The sequence below is a fragment of the Lichenostomus cassidix genome, chromosome 1 (genome assembly GCF_008360975.1).
Source record: "Lichenostomus cassidix isolate B80296 chromosome 1, HeHo_3.0, whole genome shotgun sequence".
In the NCBI taxonomy this organism is placed as follows: Eukaryota; Metazoa; Chordata; class Aves; order Passeriformes; family Meliphagidae; genus Lichenostomus; species Lichenostomus cassidix.
The window spans coordinates 13,018,874-13,037,580 of record NC_139479.1 but is presented as its reverse complement, the minus strand read 5'-3'; the positions used below and the strand labels follow the sequence as shown (position 1 = coordinate 13,037,580).

The window sequence follows — 18,707 nt, the reverse complement described above, 5'->3', positions numbered from 1 at the left end:
TTTAGCTGAGTACCTTACAGGATGTTAGTATCCTCTAGGATTTTACTCTACACTGAACTGGGCTCCCACAAACAGGCAAGTGTAGGAAAAGCAAGTAGGATGCACAGTGCATTTTCTCAGCTCAGCACAAATGTTTGGGACAGACAAGTCTGCACTGTGGGATGTTCAGCATTACACACCCTCCTCCAGGTCTGACATTCACACAGCAAAACTGGAGTATTGCAGCACCATTTATGGACCACAAAGTTGGACATTGCTTAGGGTAACCCACAGTTTGTTACAACAGCATGCTAATGATGGTATAGCTGGTCAGCTCAACCCATACCAGTAAATTATCCACTCAGCAAAAAGTGTTTTATAAATTAGGCTTGGTGCTGATTCTGTCTGCATACTGAAGGATCTCATTTAGCTGTAGTATTTTATTATTTTAGTGAGAACAGGGTGTGGAGCCAGATGTTTGCTACAGCTGGATGCAAATATTCTTGCTCTGCATGTCATATTGAGTAGCACTTTGAGCCTGCTATATGTTCTGAGCTGAAATCATGCCTGCTGGGAGAGGCCACATGAGGCAGGCCACGTATTTAGTCAACAACTGGTTGATTGCAACTCCTGTGACAAAGGGAGTCTGGATTAGCAGTTTCACTTGGCTTGTCAGAAGATGGGAGCTGATGAGATCACTGATCTAGCTGGAAAAAAATAAGTCAGCAGGGGGAAATTATCTCAGCCTCTTTGTTGACATTACTGTGGAAAGCAGTCGTAGAGTTGAGCGGTGTACATTGTTATTTTTAATACTGTCAGCTAGGAAAGCTCATTGCACCTTCATTATATCATATGTTATTGCAGGTACCGTTTTGGAAAGGGCAATTCCTGCGACATGATTCTGATCTCCTGTGTACTATTTTTGCACAAGAGCAGTTCTTGAGACCTTGCAGCAAGCTGGGATATGAATTTACAGCATCCTAGCTATTTCATGTTAATTCATCTGGTGTTTGTCTCTGTGGATGATATTTCACTCCACTTTGAATGTGAATCAAGCTGTGCTTCACAGATATCCACAAAGAAAGCTGGTGCAACATAGTTTGCCCTCTGTACATTCATAGCACACTAAATTCCTCTTGCAGACAAGAGCTCCTATTCAGTGGGGTGATTTCAGGCTTAAATCAACCTGAGTGGGACAACACTGGTCCAAGCTGAACTGATAGTGTTACAAGGATGCAGCCATTACAGTGCAAGCAAAAACCTTAAATCAAAATTCATACTTAACCTCAGAAATTCCATCAGAGCATGCTTCCACTTCAAAATTTTGCCCACTCAGTTTACAAGGCTCCCATTTATCCAACCATGACTCATTACTCATTTTAGACAGTCTTTTGTGCCATCAGCCTCAGGGAAAAAAATCGGTTTAAAAAGTAACCTTAAAAAAAAGGCAACTTTCTAATCCCCACCATTCCTTTAGTCCAATGTAGACTAAAACAGGTGAATTAGTAGCCATGTGGGAGGAGAAAACTTCAGTAGGAGAGGGGAAGTAATGCCTGAGAAGGGAGAAACACCCATAGCCCAGCTTTGCTACTGGTGAAGTCTGTCCCCTCTGGAGGACAGTTTGATGCTTTATTGGTGTTAATTGTGGCAGTTAATGGGCACCATACATCCTGGTGTGGCACTCAGCCTCACCCAGGGGCAGATCTGTTGTTAGTAGTGTTTTGTGTGCCTCTGCATTAAAATGGGATTCATAAAATCCCTTACCCCTGAAATGTAACCTTCCACACAGAAGGCTGGAACTTCACAACCTGTAAGTGGTGTTTTATTCAGAGATTTTATCAAGTATCAAACACGTACAGAGACATACAACCTTCAAAACAATAAGGACAAAAAATATGAGACCCACAGTGTCCTACTGTTCTCTACTTTCTTAGATGGGTAAAATTGCAAAAAGAACCAAAAATCTTATCCTCAATCATTCCCCTTAATTTCTCTGAAAGAAATCTATTTGGATATCCAAGCCTCAACTTACCACGATAAGATCAAAACTTCACATTATTTTAGTGCAAAATTGAATATATCCCTCCAGTCTTTTTGCAACAAAAGCAGCCCTTGTTTCAGGTAAGCAATTAAGCCAAGCAAATAGAGAACTGGTCTGTGACTCCAGTGACCAGAAGGTCACTTCCCTGCCCTCTCACATGCTCTGGGGCTGCTTAAATCCCTCCACCTCTCTCTGCTTCGGTCTTGCTGTTTGCCACCAGGAGCAGAGCCAGCACTAAGCCTGGGCTGCCAGTGCCAATTCGTAAAGGCTCCTTGCTTGAACAACCACTTTACAGGGGAAAGGATGCATTTCTTTTTTGAGGTTTGAAAATTATATTAAAAAGAACAGATTCAGTGCCTGCACATAAGTAGTATTTAAAAATGAGGTAAGTAATTCAATAATTTTAAGGAACAAAATTTTGCTTTAGTTTTCACAACTTCCTACATGTGCTTTTTTCCTCATGTATGCTCTGCATTGGTTTTGCAGAGCATGTAAAATTGCAGGACTTTTTTCTGAAGGAGGCAAATGCAACTTTTTATAGCATTTTCAGGCTACTCAAAAAAGTGCTGTATTTAAGCTAGGCCTAATTGATTTGATTTATTGGTAGTATTATTATTATCAAGTTCTAAAATTAAAGGTAGCCCACCTCAGCCTGAAGAACCTGTGAGCTCCTCAGCATTAACAATAATTATCTTTTCATTTTCTTTGGCTACAAAAGTCAGAACATCTGTTCTCAGTCGTCCAACACATGGTAGAAGTATCTCCTAAATGCAAAATAGCAGACAAAGAGAATAAGAAAAAAAATATTTGATCCCCATTTTGTCCAATACTTTTTGTCTATCCCTTTAACATTTTCCTCTGACCCTGAACCTCTTTTTCTTTAAAAAAATCCCATCTTTCTGTGTACTTCTTGTTAGCTCATGATTGTGCAGCCTGACTGTAGGGCATGACCAGTGAATCATAACAGCAAATGTCAGCAGGAAAAGATCTCCAGTAGCCCATTAGCTGTTTGAGTTCATATTTATTGTTTACTGAATGACCGTGAATAATGAACAAGTTGCTGTAAATGATTTGTGGCTAAATCTCTATTAAAAAGGGAAAATCAGTTGAAGCAATTACAGAATTTATTTACAGGGAAAAAATTGCCTTCGTCTCATTAATATTATATAAAGTAGATACAGCACCAGTGAGAGAAATAGACGTAATTGGTGCAAATTGATTAGGAATGCAAAAAATGAAAACTCTGAAATGACAGAGAAGTGAAAGAAGTTCTCTCAAAATGCTTCCATGGAGATATCTGCCCTAATCTCTGTGGGTTAGACTTAGACAAACCCACAGAGCTCCAACAGAAGTGTTGGAGAGTGTTACCCAAGTTGTGTTTACAGTCAGTATTTAGAGAGGTAAATTAGGTTAGGTAAATCCCATCCTAGCTAAATGCAGCTAATCTTCTGACTGCCAAACCTAATTTGTGCTTGACTTTGGGCCTAATTTTTTTCTCAGAGGAAACTGGATTAGGTCAGTAGTGCCACTGGTGCAAAAAGTGTGCAACTTTGTCATTTAGGCATGTCCTCCTAGAGGTAAATGATAATTCTGTAGCTATCGCACAAATGGACAAAGAAGTCACAAACTGTACAATTGAAGGAAAATACCAGTTCCTAGTAGACAGATTGTGTAGCAAACAACAAAAGGAACCTATCCTAAAATAGAAGAGTATCAAAATATTTTTCTCTTGGCTTTGTGGAGCACATGTGGTGACGCCTCTTCATGCATTTACTTGAGCAGTTCTCTAAATCAGATTCCATTTTAGGGTAGTCTTGAAGATTATGTAAGAGCAAATTTTGGTTGTCTTTCCTGCTTAAAGAAAGAATGTGAATATCAGAAGTCCTGTTATCAGGCATTATCCAAAATCTTATACCTGTTAAAATGTCATGTTCAGCATCATCTTTAACTGGCCCTAATTTCCTTCTCTCATTGCAGAGGCAAAGGCTTTCCAAATTAATATGGCTATTTGAGTATTTTTAGGAAAGAGCCTATGAACGCTGATTTTTTTTTTTTTTTTTTTACAAAAACATGCTATAGCTAAAGCTCATGATGGAAGTAATTTGTAATACTCAATGACCTCATTTTATTCTGTTTTGCTCACTCAAAGCTAATGCGTATGATGCCATGTGAAATTCGCAGACGAGCCTGTCTGCAGGACTCATGGGAGCCATAAATGGATTAAACCTCTCACTCCCTGCTTTGGCAAGTGATCAGTTACATTTAAATAAAGGTCACTCTGTCTTTACAAAGAACACACTGAAAGCAAGCTTAATAGCTTTCCCTACTGAGCCTAGAACATAACTATTTGAAGCATAATTAGCAATGGGGTGCCAGTCACTGATTGTGCTTTTTACTTGATTTTATGTCTGGGGACTTCCAGTATTCCCCATTAGCTTTAAGAGGGGGCACAGTGCTAGTTATCAAATTGACAGTCTTGACCTGGCCTCTGAAAGCAGCTGTAAAACATTGTTGGGGAAAATTAAGATGAATGCCAAAGTCAGGTCTGTAATACTGCTGCAAATTGGACATTTGAGGTCCATGCCACGACTCCAAATAACAAAATAGGTAAAATACCTGATATACATGAGAGCATGGACTTTGGTACACTAAATACCAGGTGATAAGGATATACACCAGCTGTCCTAGTGTCTCGTTTTATGGGCTCTGTATTGTGACTTCTTTATAAAATACTCCAAACCTCTTCTTTTCAGCATAACAGAATGGCCAGCTCTGCCATCTGTCAAAACGCAGATTTCAGGAAGGATGGAGTGAATCAGCTACAACTGCCCCTACAGTAAAAGGTGCTGGCCACAAAAGGGTTATTTTGTCAAGTTAATTACTTAGCCTGTGTGAGGCATTTAAGAATAAACATTATTATTGACTCATAGAATCATAGAATGGTTTGGGCTGGAAGGGACCTTCAAGATCATCTAGTTCCAACGTCTCTAATGTATCTTGTGATGTTCCAGTTCTTCAAAACACCTCATTTGCTTGGGGTTTCTTGACTGGTATTTATAGTCCTTGTAGCAAAAGTGATAATTATCTACAGGTGGAGAGAACAGAGCTGATACAGCAATTTTGGTACTCTGCAGACAGCCTGAAATTCTAAGAGAGATCTGTGAATTACCTTGACCTTCCTGACTGGAACGTCAGCTTCAAAAGTCCAGTGATTACACTTCAGTGTTATCAGCAACTAATTTAGCACTGATCATTTTATCTAATACTGTCAGGGAAGATGGGTAAGAGCAAAACACAGTGGAATGGCTTTTGGTAATTTCTGGAGATAATCCAAGAGCAGACCAGAGGAGTAGAAAAGTGACAGCAAAATTAGCAAAAGAATAAGGAGGAGGAGGAATTAAAAGGCAGCAAAGAGGCTGGGATTAGATGGATCTGTTAAGTAAAGTTGAACATTGTATGAATTATTGTGAGAAATTACTGTTTTACATTTTAGGTGTGATACAAAGACTACATTCTGTTCATCTCTGTGTAAATCATCAACCTACTTTCACTTCAGCCCCTCTCACCTGGTGGGTGGTCAATGGCTGCCTTCTTCCCAGCTCAGGTTCTACTACAAGAGAGCTGAGGTCTGTGTCCTCCAAATGCATCTTCACAACATAGAAACTGTAAGAGGAAGATGACCAATCAGGGATTAAAATAAGAGCATGCACTTCTCCTGATTTACCTGCACTTGGGAGTTAAACACAGGATTTTAGGTCATCAGGTTCTCTTCTCCATTTGTGAGTGGTATATCCATTTTAAGAGTCAGTTAAATACACTACAAAATGTAGGCACTGCCAAGAAAAACAGGGCTGTATTTGGTTTTATAAGCTCTTAGATATATAAAGAAGACCAATGCCTTAAGCATCTCCATATCAGTTTTCCCACTCTACTTCTCTAAAATTTATTTGTGCTTTTATTAGTTTGTTTCATTTCTAGGATTTCTTTTTCCTGATGGAAAATTTGTATAGGAAGTGGAGAAATCAGTAACTGATTTAATTGACAATTTTCAGCTTATATGGAATTTTCTTTTTTTACAGATTTTCCACAAGCAGCCAACTAATGCTCTGCTTCCAGCATAGGCACTTCAAGGTTGTATTTCTTGTTTTCACCACAGGTCAGATACCATCACCAGGAAAGACTAATTTGAAAGCATCTTCCATCACAGGCACATGGAGCTAATGAAATGAAACGGCAAAGCGGAGAGAAAAAATCCTTTTTCTTTAACCCATGAACCCTTCTCAAGCAGAAGTCTCCTCAAGCTCTGGCAGTAAGGTTTGCTAGGCAGGTAGCGAACACATTCGTGTGGTTTAAACCTCCATAATCATTTCTCTCTTCTGCAGGATGTTTCCTTCAAGTACTTGTGGCATCTAGCTGTGTCTCCTTTGAGCCTTTTAGCATGTCCACATTACGTTCTTCTGCATGTTGATTTGAGTACTTAAAACACTCACTTTGTTCTCTATTGTAGGTCATGGGTTGTATGGGACATTTGAAATGTTGTCCTCCTGGAGGAAAACCAGAGAAGACCAACACGTTAAAGAGAGGACTGCAGCTGTATTTGCAGACTCCATGCTCTCGTTTTCTCTCACCACTGCCATGTACCTGGTCACTTTTGGAATAGGTGCCAGTCCCTTCACTAACATTGAAGCAGCCAGGATTTTCTGCTGCAATTCCTGTATTGCAATTTTCTTCAACTACCTCTATGTACTCTCCTTTTATGGTTCCAGCCTGGTGTTTACTGGCTACATAGAAAACAACTACCAGCATAGTATCTTCTGCAGAAAGGTACCAAAGCCAGAGGTATTGCAAGAGAAGCCTGCATGGTATAGGTTTCTTCTGACAGCCAAATTCAGTGAGGACACGGATGATTCAGAGGAAACGAACACTTATGAGAGTCATCTTTTGGTGTGGTTCCTGAAACGCTATTATTGTGACTGGATAACAAACACTTACGTCAAGCCTTTTGTAGTTCTCTTTTACCTTGTTTATATTTCCTTTGCCTTAATGGGCTACCTGCAGGTCAGTGAGGGGTCAGACCTGAGCAACATCGTAGCGACGGCGACTCGGACCATCGAGTACACGACTGCCCAGCAGAAGTATTTCAGTAACTACAGCCCTGTCATCGGGTTCTACATCTACGAGTCGATCGAGTACTGGAACACCAGTGTCCAGGAGGACGTGTTGGAGTATACCAAGGGCTTTGTGAGGATATCTTGGTTTGAAAGCTACTTAAATTACCTTAGGAAACTCAACATATCTACTGGGTTGCCCAAGAAGAATTTCACTGATATGTTGAGGAACTCCTTCCTGAAGACCCCTCAGTTTGCCCATTTTTCAGAGGATATAATCTTTTCCAAGAAGTACAACAATGAAGTTGATGTTGTGGCCTCCAGGATGTTCTTGGTGGCCAAGACAATGGAAACAAAGAGGGAAGAACTTTATGACCTCCTGGAGACCCTGAGGAAGCTCTCTCTCACCTCCAAGGTGAAATTCATCGTTTTCAATCCATCATTTGTGTACATGGATCGTTATGCCTCTTCAGTGGGAGCCCCCTTACAAAACTCCTGCATTAGTGCTTTATTTCTGCTCTTCTTCTCTGCATTCCTCGTGGCAGACTCTCTGATCAATGTCTGGCTCACTCTAACTGTGGCCTCGGTTGAATTTGGAGTTATAGGTTTTATGACCTTGTGGAAAGTGGAACTAGATTGTATCTCTGTGTTGTGCTTAATTTACGGAATTAATTATACAATTGATAACTGTGCTCCACTGTTATCAACCTTTGTCCTGGGCAAAGAGTTCACAAGAACTAAATGGGTGAAAAATGCCCTGGAAGTGCATGGGGTAGCTATTTTGCAGAGCTACCTCTGCTATATTGTTGGTCTGATTCCTCTTGCAGCTGTGCCTTCAAATCTGACCCGTACACTGTTCAGGTGCTTGTTTTTAATAGCATTAGTCACCTTCTTTCACTGCTTTGCCATTTTACCTGTGATACTGACTTTCCTGCCACCCTCCAAGAAGAAGAGGAAAGAGAAGAAGAATCCTGAAAACCGTGAGGAAATAGAGTGTGTTGAAATGGTGGATATGGATAGCACCCGAGTGGTTGACCAAATTACAACAGTCTAACTTGATTTGTTGGTTGCTTTTTTACACCAGGTCTTACAGAGAAAAAAAAAAAGAAACCAATACTGACTAAATGTGTGGGGAGAGGAAGGAAATTGGAGGTTTTCCCCTCCCTCCTCTAAGCTAAGTCCAGGAATTATGGGAGAAATTAAAAATAAATTTAAAAAAAAAAAAAAAAAAGAGCCAGGGTATTGTACCTTGCTAAGTTCCTATAATATGAGAGAATTTGCACACCCATGCAAAGAGAGGTTAAATTGTAAATGCATGAAGTAAGATCTAATGGAAGAAGTTGGGTTCCTAAGCAGTCATCTGCATCACCTGTACTGCAGATGCTGCAATTATTGTGGCTAAACCAAATCATGTTGAAAGGTCAACTGTCAAGGCTGAAGTAGCACTAAATGTTCGCTGGATGTAAAGGCTTTACAAACTTTCTGCACAGCAATAACTCAAGTCAGTGAGTCAGCTCTTATAAGTCTTTGCCATCACATTTAATTTTTCTTTTCTCCCCTAATCTAAACATTTATGCAAGACTATATAAAAGATAGCAAACTGTACTGGGAAAGAAGGCAGTACACAGCAACCAAGTGCTTTCCAAACACTTTTATGTTATGAATCACTTTTTTTTTTCTAAAAGTATCATCATTTTAAAATGGAAATCATCCCTTGTAACATTTTTTATCATGGTTTTATAGCTGTTTCTTTTTCTTATAAAAACAAAAAAGAACAAAAAAAAAGAACAAAAAAATCCATGTGACTCCGTCACTCTAGAAAATGTATAATTCTATTTTATACATGTCTCGCTACTAGTTAAACATGTAATCTGCTTTACCAACTGTAATTTTGTTAGCACTCTACTAAGACATGTGAGGATCTAGCAGCAGACAGAAGATGGTGTACTGAATATTTCAGCACCAAAATCCATGATACAAACCTCAAATACTAAAATGTCATCAAGAAAGTGAATGTTAGGGCTCTTTTAGTGAGAGCCTATTTCAGGCCATTCACTGGTAATGCACACTAAGAGGATTAGTGGGTAGTTTTACATAATGTATAACTTAATCCCTCGATCTTCCTGGAGTACCTGTAAAGCAATAGACCTTGCAGCTATGGGCTCTTCCAAGAGACAGCAGGCAGTGAGAGTTGTGTGGAGCAAACCCAAGGCTGGGGCTGCGGTTTAGCAGCAGCAAGTTTAACAACATCCCCAAAGAGCCCATATCTAAGGGGCCTATTGAAAACATCACATCTGAGAGGGAAAAAAAAAACCAACCCAACTTAAAAAGATTACATTACTGAGTCTTTTTGGAGCCGTGAGTTCTAAATCAATAATTCTGTCAGCATCTGTGATGTGGAGTAATACAGATAAAGCAGCATCTCTTCCCTCCTCCGCCCCCTCCACCCTTAAGAGCGACAGGCTCATTACTGCAAGGTTTTATCATTGAACCCTAGTGGGGATATGTAAGCCAATTCTGTAGGTTTTGCTGAGAGTATTCTGACCGTGCATTTCCTGTGAAAACCTGGTAGCAGGAAGCTGGCTGGCGTGTCGGGTGGTTTCATGTGGACTGTTGCTCTGTGGTGCAAGATGAATGTATTCCAACCGGACTCCCTTTTCACAGCTCATCCAGAAACCAAGAGTACTTGAAAAGTTTTCAGCACTTGGCACAAAGTTTGCTTCAATGGCAGTGTCTGGGGGGAAGGGATGTTGCAAGAGCCATGGGGCTTGGAGCACTGGGAGCACTGTGGCTCAGGAGGCTGCCTGTGGTGCCTGTATGGTCCCTAGGACATCCATGGTCACAAACCCAGGGGGCACTTCATTGCAGGAAACATCTCTTTAGCATCCAAATCCCAGTGACCCCCAAATGCCCTCTGCCAAACCTGCAAATGCCACCTACTGAATATTAATTTTCAAGCAAAGAGATACTTCTGAAGCATCCTTCCTAGCAGAAAATAAGATAACCAGATATTTTGCCCTGAAGCAAAATGTTACATGCTCACTAGCAAAACAAGTCAGCAGTGCAGCTGGCAACATTTACTTTCCCCTGGATAAGTCCCCTCTCTGACCAGACGAAAGGAAGCTGTGTCCAGGAATGCACAGGCTCTTTGCTTAAGTAAACAACAGTTGCTTCGGTAGCAGCTGGGAAGCTGTAACAACAACTTCAGCCTTGGCAGAACACAGGCAGACACCTTGAAGACAGCCAAATGAATGTAAGGCTAGGAAAAAGATCTGTTTTCCCTGTTTTCTTTAGACTCAGGCTTGGGGCTATGTTTTCCAGCCAAAAATTATTCCCTAAATATACTTCACTGTAGGTTTTCTGTGATCGTCAGTATGTTGTTTAAATAACAGTCCCCCTGTCCCCTGGCTGTTCAACAGGCAGCTGCAGTGGCTTTTAAACTTCTGAGGGCATTAGCAAATTAGCTGAGAGTTACAGAGGAATTGCAATTCCTCCACAGTAATCTACTGACTTGTGGGACACTTGGAAATGGGACATGTGTCAAAGAGGTTGTTTGTACACTGCAGAGAGGAATGCTGATTTTACACCTCTGCTATCCCTCATGCTATCACTTGCAAACACCAGACGCCGAGATAGTTACCATAAACCTCCTTGCATCTAATTGCAGTGCATAGACAGGAGCATCTTTAAAGAGATGTCCAAAGACAAGCTTGCAGCTTCACAGATCTCTTATTAAATCTCACCATGTGAGGCCTTCAGAGATCTTCAAGAAAGGTGATAAAACCAGGGATAAAATTACTTCTCTATCTCCAAACCTGTCAGAAAAAGGACATGGAGGCACTCCTGTGACAAAGTGCTGCAGAAGAGGCTTGGGTATCCACAGAAGGCAGGGTGAGAAGTCATGCAGTCCATGCCCATGCCCCCAGGGCAGAGTCAACAACATTTAAATAATTTCTGAAGGATGTTTGTCCAGCCCATTCCTAAAAGTCTTTTTGAGGGCAGATTCCTCTCCTAGCAGTTCTCCCCCAGTGTCATGTTACCCTCTCCATAGTCAGTAACTCCTGCCAGCCACCAGGGACTGGGATGGAGAAGAGGAGCCGTGACTCTCTCCACACAGGGGTAGGACAGGCAGCAGACAGGAGCATCCTAAAAGAGAGAAAACCCAAAACAGAGACAAAACCTACTTAACATACATTTCTCACTGTGTTTCACCTCAAGCTGCCATTCCATTCCCCACCTCCAGGGCTGGCAAAGTACAGCCATGGAAGTGTCCAAGGTGCACTCAGCCGAGGTCCGTGAGACTTCTGCCTGAATCCTGACGTGTCTGAGGGATGCACCAAATGCTCCTTCTCTACAGGTAGCTTGAATACCTCAACATGAACCATGTTCTCAAGGTTTCACACTATGCTAAGCCACTTTGGCCTTCCTCCCCTTCGACTCTTTCCTCTGGAGCAATTATCTTCACCAAAGTCAATGGACCTCCCTGCACCAGTTGATTAGTAGGTGCAGATGCAGCACTCTATTCTCAGTCCAAAGCACTCCCAGTGGCTAACTGTGCTTAAGATTTTACCCTTAGTGGTGAACCTCCATTTTGGAAGACTACCTAGGCTTAAGCAGATTTTTATCTTCACTGGCTTTTTAGCCCAGGTATCACTGTGGTTTTGTTTGCGATATAGATGATCCAGTTTTTTATAAATTCAGTGAGTAGAACAGAGTATTATACACTGTCAGGCACTGACTAAAATCTATCAGTGAGAGTTTTAGCTAAGGCTAACAAGACTGTGTAGGACTATGGCTCACTGAGCACATATATCTTCTACAAACATTAAAATTCCCATACAGTAAGGTATGGTGTACAGTATATTTTTACTACAGGGTAAGCATGGGGGAAAAGAGCCAACCTATGTGCATATGGCCCTCAAAATCAATCCAGTTTTCTTGTAATATAACTTCTGATGTGTTAGCACAAGTCCACTTTCAATTTACAATTACTCCAACTGGAGAAAAAAAATTAAGAAAGAAAATTTGGTATAGCTGGAATAACTATGCTATAAAAATTAATTGATGAAGACAGAATTTTCTGCGCAAAGCAGAAATGTGAAAATGTTCTAGTTAGATTAAAATTAGAGCTGGAAAGGCTGAGAAAAACCTGTCTGTCAAAGAAAAAAGAGCTGCTTTTCCAAAGACAAGCAAATACACTTACCATGGTCAACTGCATGAACCTGGAGGGAAAACAGTACCAAAGTGGCCTGAGGTTATGTTGAGTCACGAGAGGATTCGCATCTGCTCTCAGAAGCCTTCTGAGCCAGCGCTGAATTCAGGTAAATCATGTACTGTAAATTGAAAGGTGTACTTTTAAATGCTTTTCTCTAGGCTGACTGTCCTCCTGTGAGCCATGAAATCCCACCTCAGCCAACACCTTTATTTTTATTCAAAGGGAAAACAAAACAAAGTGGTGGCACGACTGGGCAGAGATCAGGGGAGTCAAGAAGGAAGACTGGCTTCTCTGAAAAACAGGGACAGCAAAGCAAGTGGGTTGTGGGAGAAGACCTGGTGACTTCAGAACTTACCAGAGTGGTGTTTTTTCCTGTTTGTTAACTTTGGAATCAGACAGCATGTTCAGGGAGATGCAGGGAAAGGAAGACAATTTAAATGGAGTCAGCTCTGGCTTTGCTGTGGGCTCTAGTTACAGTAGCTCCTCCGGCATGGTTGGGAACTGTCAGCAGGATGGGAGTGTGGCAGAGGCAGGGACAGCACTGCTGTGTGGGCACTGGGGATGCCAGACCAGGGGCTGTGGTGGTGCTGTTCCCCTTGTCCCCATCCCACAGCCCTGCCAGGGTTCCCGGGGTGCACAGCCTGAAGAGAGCAGCAGTTCCATGTGGGAACAGCTCCTCATGAGTGTCACACTGGGGCAGCACTGCTGCTGGGCTTTGCTGAACCATTGCTTGCGTGGTAAGGCACAAGCCCTGTAGGAAACCACCTTCTGGAAGCTCTTGGTTAGAAAGAATTATCCCAGAGCCTTTTCCTCCCCTGCCTTTGCACATGTTAAAACCCTGATCCGTTCAAATCAGATTGTACAATTAGCTATGTAGGGATGAAGTATTTCTTCCATGGCTTTATCCCTACATTTGTCACTAAAAGTACTTGTCATTTATTTTCTTATAAATCTTGTGAAGTAAGTAAGCCTTTCTGTGGTACACACAGATCTGATGAGAAGGAGGAAGGGAGGGGAGAGAGCCCCTTCCCCTTCCCAAAGGTAGGAAGCATCTTCCACCCATGGCCAGGCGCTACACCATCGCTGCAGGGCACCCCTGTGACCCCAGCTCAGTGCAGGGGGGGTGCAAACTCATCCCCCCTCCCCAATCTAATTAGAGAACAGGGAGAAGCTTTAGCTCCAAACTGTGGTGGGGGTGAGCCCCCAGGAAGCCCCTGTGAAACCCATGCACTGCCAGGAAATCCCAGTGGCAAGCTTCTTGTTTGGTTGGGTTTTTTCGAGAAAGATGTGGCAAAAGTATCCCAGGAGGGGATTTGAGCAGAAATTCCTGTCCATGGTGTGTGGGTTGGAGCGGGGTGGCCCTGCCATGCCACCTCTTGTCCTGTTGTCCTGGCACAGCTTCCTGCCCTGGAGAGAGGGCACCTCAGCATCACGTGCGCCTGCCTGGGGCAGCCGCTTCTCAGGCACAAATTGTTCTGATGTCGTTGGCATTCTGCAAGTCATTACCTTTTTTTAATTTTGGGGGAAAACAAAAAAAAAAAAAAAAATCTGCATAAACAATTCTAGGTTATTTAAGATCCAAGAAGTCTTAATCTGTGCATCAAATAAATGGCTTGCAAGATGTCAGGGTTTTCATTTAGGCTTTTTTTAACCTATTTTTACTATTTTTGTATTAATTTAGGGGAAAAATTGTATAATGAATCTCAATGTATAGCATAAGCCTAAAATAAAATGGCTGTCTCTCTCTTTGCTTCCTGTGCTCCCAAAGTACTGCAGAAATCCCATGCCATCACCAATGCAACAAGCTGATTTTCCTGGTCTAACCCAAATAATCAGGATGTGCATCCTCTCCAACTCCCCAAAGAGAAGAGTGGTGGAGCTCAGCACGGAGCCAGCAGTGTCCCAAAAATGATGGACACGCTGCTTCTCCAGGAGCCCCTCTTGTTCCAGGCTGCACACTGCTCAGCAGCAAGCATGGGGAAAACCCCTTCACATGTATTTGTTTCCATGTTAATGGGATCTAAGTCTTTTTGGGGGAGTTTCTAGATAATCCAGCAGTAGAACCCCAGCCTCAGCAGGCAAACCAACAGCTAAGGCAAAAATCTGAAACTGATTTGATCAAAAACTACAGGTTATTTCCTCAAAGAAGAACCAGACCACCTGAGATCTGGTAGGTAGGTAGACCTCAAGTGTTTCTATTGAACACAAGTATTGCTATTCAACAGAATTATTATTATTATTAAAATTTTTTTACCAAGACCTTATCATCCACAAACTTAGAAGCCCCTTCATCACTGAGAGACCCACCTCACCCACCAGCAGAACCACAGCTGCTGCCCCAGGATCTTCTGATGACTGTGCTCAATCATCTTCTTCCCATACCCAGGCAGATCATCCATTTACACTTTTTCCCTAATGTTTTGGAGAAGGAGAGCAGCATCCCTACAGGCCCTTGGCACTTGGACCACCTGCTTCAAAGCAGAAGCAAACCACCCTGCCAGTGGGTGAGGGTGACAGCTACAGATGCTCTGTCACACCTATTTTTCACTTTACTGTAAAAAACAGGTGAGCCAGATCTGATCCCAAGTCACTGCAGCAAATAGCAGAGGGTTGAGGTTTTTTGCTACCGAGGGCTTTTGGCCACTTTCGTTCAATGGGAAGTTTGGGTCTGCAATTTAAAGGTGACTCCTGGCCTTTTCCCTTTCAGTCATTCTTTCTCTCATTGCCTTAAAGTCAGTTCACAAGCACTGTTGCCAAAAATTCTGTCTGAAACTGAAACTCAAAGGATATCAATTTTTCTAATTGTTAGTGTAATGTAAGGGAGGCTACATCTAGGCATCACACAGGAACTCAAGGAGCAAAACCCCTTTGGTGTTCCTCATTTGTGTTAGCAAGAGCTTCTTCGTGCAAATCTCCACAGATCTAATTTACAAAGTTCAAGCTTTCCAAATGTGTAATCAGCACATTTTATTCTGAAAATTCAAAATAGAGGCATGTTAAATCTGATTTTTGGCTTATCAAGGAATACAGTTCAGCCCAACAAACGTTCATGAGCAGCATGTCTGAATTCCACAGGCAATTCTTACACTGCTGCATACAAGTTAGAATATTTTCATTCCAAATACCACATTTCCTTATTTATACAACTAATTTGCACATAGAAACTAGGCAGGACTGTGGACCCAAAACAGTGAAGTGTGCTCATGTTTACATTCATCCTGTGAATATCACTTAGACTTGTAAAGGTTAATGGCAATCTAGAATTCATTGAGAACAACAGGATTTTTTTTTTGCTGACTTCAGCTTACTGGCAGAGAATAACTAAAATATATGCCAAGTTAGAAAGAACCAGGGAATGAGACATCCAACAGTCCATCAGCAGAGAAAAAAACTTGAAAAACTTTCCACTTGAAAATTTATACATATGAAAAATGTAACAATCATGTTAAAGATCTTAGCTGGGTATCCAGACTGTATACAATAGTATGGGTTATATATAAATGCAGAATATTCAATTCTGATTCTTTTTGGCCATATTCAATCCTCTGAAATATGCTCTGTTCTGTGAGGAGGCATGCTTTTGAGCAAAACTGACATTTATCTTCTTAGAAATTACCAATTTGCACAGGTGAAGTTTGCTGGAAACAAAACTTTAAATGTATACAAACAAACTGATGCCAGAAAAAACAATTTGTAAAAAATATGCCTTCACATACTGATTGTATTTCATAATAAGCAATCTGTTCCCTGATGCTACAAGTATAAAATGATTTTTTATTTGTCAGCTATATTCAGAAAAATGAGATGCCCCACTAATGTATATTTAGTTCATACACCCCCATACCAATTATGTATTTCTTATACGCCCAACACAAGTTGGCTCTGTATAAAGAGGAGGAAAAGCCAGCCTAGAAATGTAGTTGAAAGCTGGTAGGAAGAATAGTTTATCTGTACTGAAATTAGTAATGAATCAGCAGGGGAGGAGCAACAGAGAAGTTTGGTAAGGAGTTTAGGAACAAAGAAACTAGCTGCAGAAATGCAGAGCTGTCAAGAAAGGAAAATAGGTTTTATTGCGTCAGGAGAATGGGAAAGAAATTGTACAAAGACTTCTGAGTTGCAAAGGGAATGGAGGTCTAAGGTAGTATGAAGTGTGAGAAAAATCATGTGAACAAATACAAGACCAGCAGCTGTAATGTATACTAAGTGGTCTAATAAAGACAGGATCTGTCCATACAAGGAAAATAAAAAATCCCAGCTGCCTAATTTTATGATTTCAAATATAGATTCAGTACCTCATTGTTTTGAAATAAAAGGAGGATATCATTCATAATCTAATCTGGAGCCCAGACCTGGAGACTTTAACATGATAGATAAACAATATCATACAGAAAAAGAGATTGGTCAGATGGATTCTGGCTCATAACTTACTGAAAAATGACAAATTGACCCTCACTATTTTACTGCAGCTCTTACTTAGCAAAGAGCATCTGACTTTAATGGTTCTGAAATAGCCATACCTTCCTGACAAAATACTCTTGTGTTGGAAGGATTTCTGTTCTTTTCTTTTGAAGATGCGATCAATTTTCTCTCTGGACCAAGTGAGCCCTCAGGCACATAACCTACAGCGAGAAGTGGGAAATTCCAGCTCTCTTAAGGTGATTCCTGATTCAAGGACATCCATCTGCAACTGAATTTCTCTTTTCTTTCCTCTCTGCATGCTACTGCAAGCTGTTCCAAACTTGTCTATTGACAGTTTTACCAGTCAGGACATCGTACTCCTCTTTGCAGATGTGGGGTTCTGCCAAGCCTCTCCTGGTGGTGTCTCCAGAGACAGTGGCCACATTATCATGTCAGGGTTATTCCCTCTCATGGGAGCCATTCATGCCAATATTTTGGACCTTACTGGAAGGGCAGCTACAGCAGCTGCCACAAGACAACCAACAACATTTTGCTGATCTGACATGCCTCTGACACAAATATACAAGTGACATAACATTATTAGATGGAGCAAGGAGAAGTATTCAAAGCTCAGTGTCAGGACATCATATGATATTTAATATCACTGCCTGTGAGGAGGTTTATACAGCAGATTTATTACATGGAATTTGCAGAAATGGGGAGAGGAGAGATAGAGAATATCAATTAAACTGCTCATTCAGCACTTTCCAAAACTCTCCATCAAAGACAGAGTTCTTGCCTCACAGTCAGTGGTGATACCAAGCCTGAAGAATGTAATTTACAGAAAAAAAGTTGAAAGAATTTGGCTTAGAAAGAGAAAACATGGAGCTGAGATATGTGGCTTCAGAATTATGGATAAGATTGCTAACATGAGTGAGTTCCTTTTTTTTTTTCCCCAGCATATGCTTCAAAAGCCAGAATCTCAGAATATAAAATATTTGAAGTGAGAAGCAAATAATAAATTCATGGAGAACATTTCACAGGTATAAATGACAAATACATATTGGAAACTGTAAAGTGAAGGGAGAAAAAAATTCAACTCAGATGAGAAATGCCTAAATTTGTTGTAGAGAGCTCCATAAAAAGCTAGACAGAAAATCTCCTAAATGTACTCACAGCCCTGGAGAGCTCTTCAGGTGGTCTGTTCCAGCACCAGACCAAAAATAAGGTAAGAATTTTAAATTATTGAAAACTACAACCAACAGAGCTTTAAACTGTGGAACCTGGGTAAGAGAGAAATGGAAAAATTATGGGAAAAATACTTTAATGAAGTACTTACTCTTTGTGTGCATCAGCACCTCTCCACAGACTTCTTGGGAGTTACAGCTAATAACATTTGTTTAAAGCATTGCCCAGCATATTCCAGACAACTGTTCTTCCCCTGGAAGCCAAAGTCTGAATTTCATTTTCTCAGTCTGCTTTCAAGGCAGGTGATCCCTCTGACACTGCCTGAGTGATGAAGGACCTGAGACTCAGAGGCAACCACAGACCAGCACAGGAAACAACCCATACCTGAGCCATGGCAGAGCAAAGCCTATTCCTCCTTCATCAGAGAGCTGTGCAAAATGGAGCATTCCCATTTTTAACGTCCTTTAAAAGCTTATAAGAAAAATTGGCTTTTGTGGTACGCTGTGGTTTCCCTAAGCAGTAGATGTGCTATGGATGTTGTCCAGACTTACTTATTTTGTGCTTTTCCAAAGCTTGGTAGTCCTCAGCCTTTGGCTTCATGCCACACAGCCCCTCTGACATTCCTGCTGCAGGTTTTATTGAGATACCTTCTTGGTGAAAAGGACTTTGTTCAGAATATACAAATCTTTTTAAATATGAGCTCTTCTATTTGCCCCCAAAGGTTTCCACACCTGCCATCTCTATTCTCTGCTAGCACATTTGGAAATGAAGGTGGCCA

General features: G+C 41.3%; 1 protein-coding gene across 1 annotated transcript in view; it reads left to right on the top strand.

Annotated features, from left to right (window-relative positions):
* The window catches only part of PTCHD1 (patched domain containing 1), a 39,074-nt gene extending 24,981 nt beyond the window's left edge, over positions 1 to 14,093 (top strand). Inside the window, exon 3 of the mRNA XM_085050569.1 lies at positions 6,528 to 14,093. Coding sequence (XP_084906695.1) covers positions 6,528 to 8,182 — 1,655 coding nt within the window. The 3' untranslated portion in view covers positions 8,183 to 14,093. The remainder of the gene's footprint in view (positions 1 to 6,527) is intronic.
* The last annotated feature ends 4,614 nt before the right edge of the window (positions 14,094 to 18,707 follow it).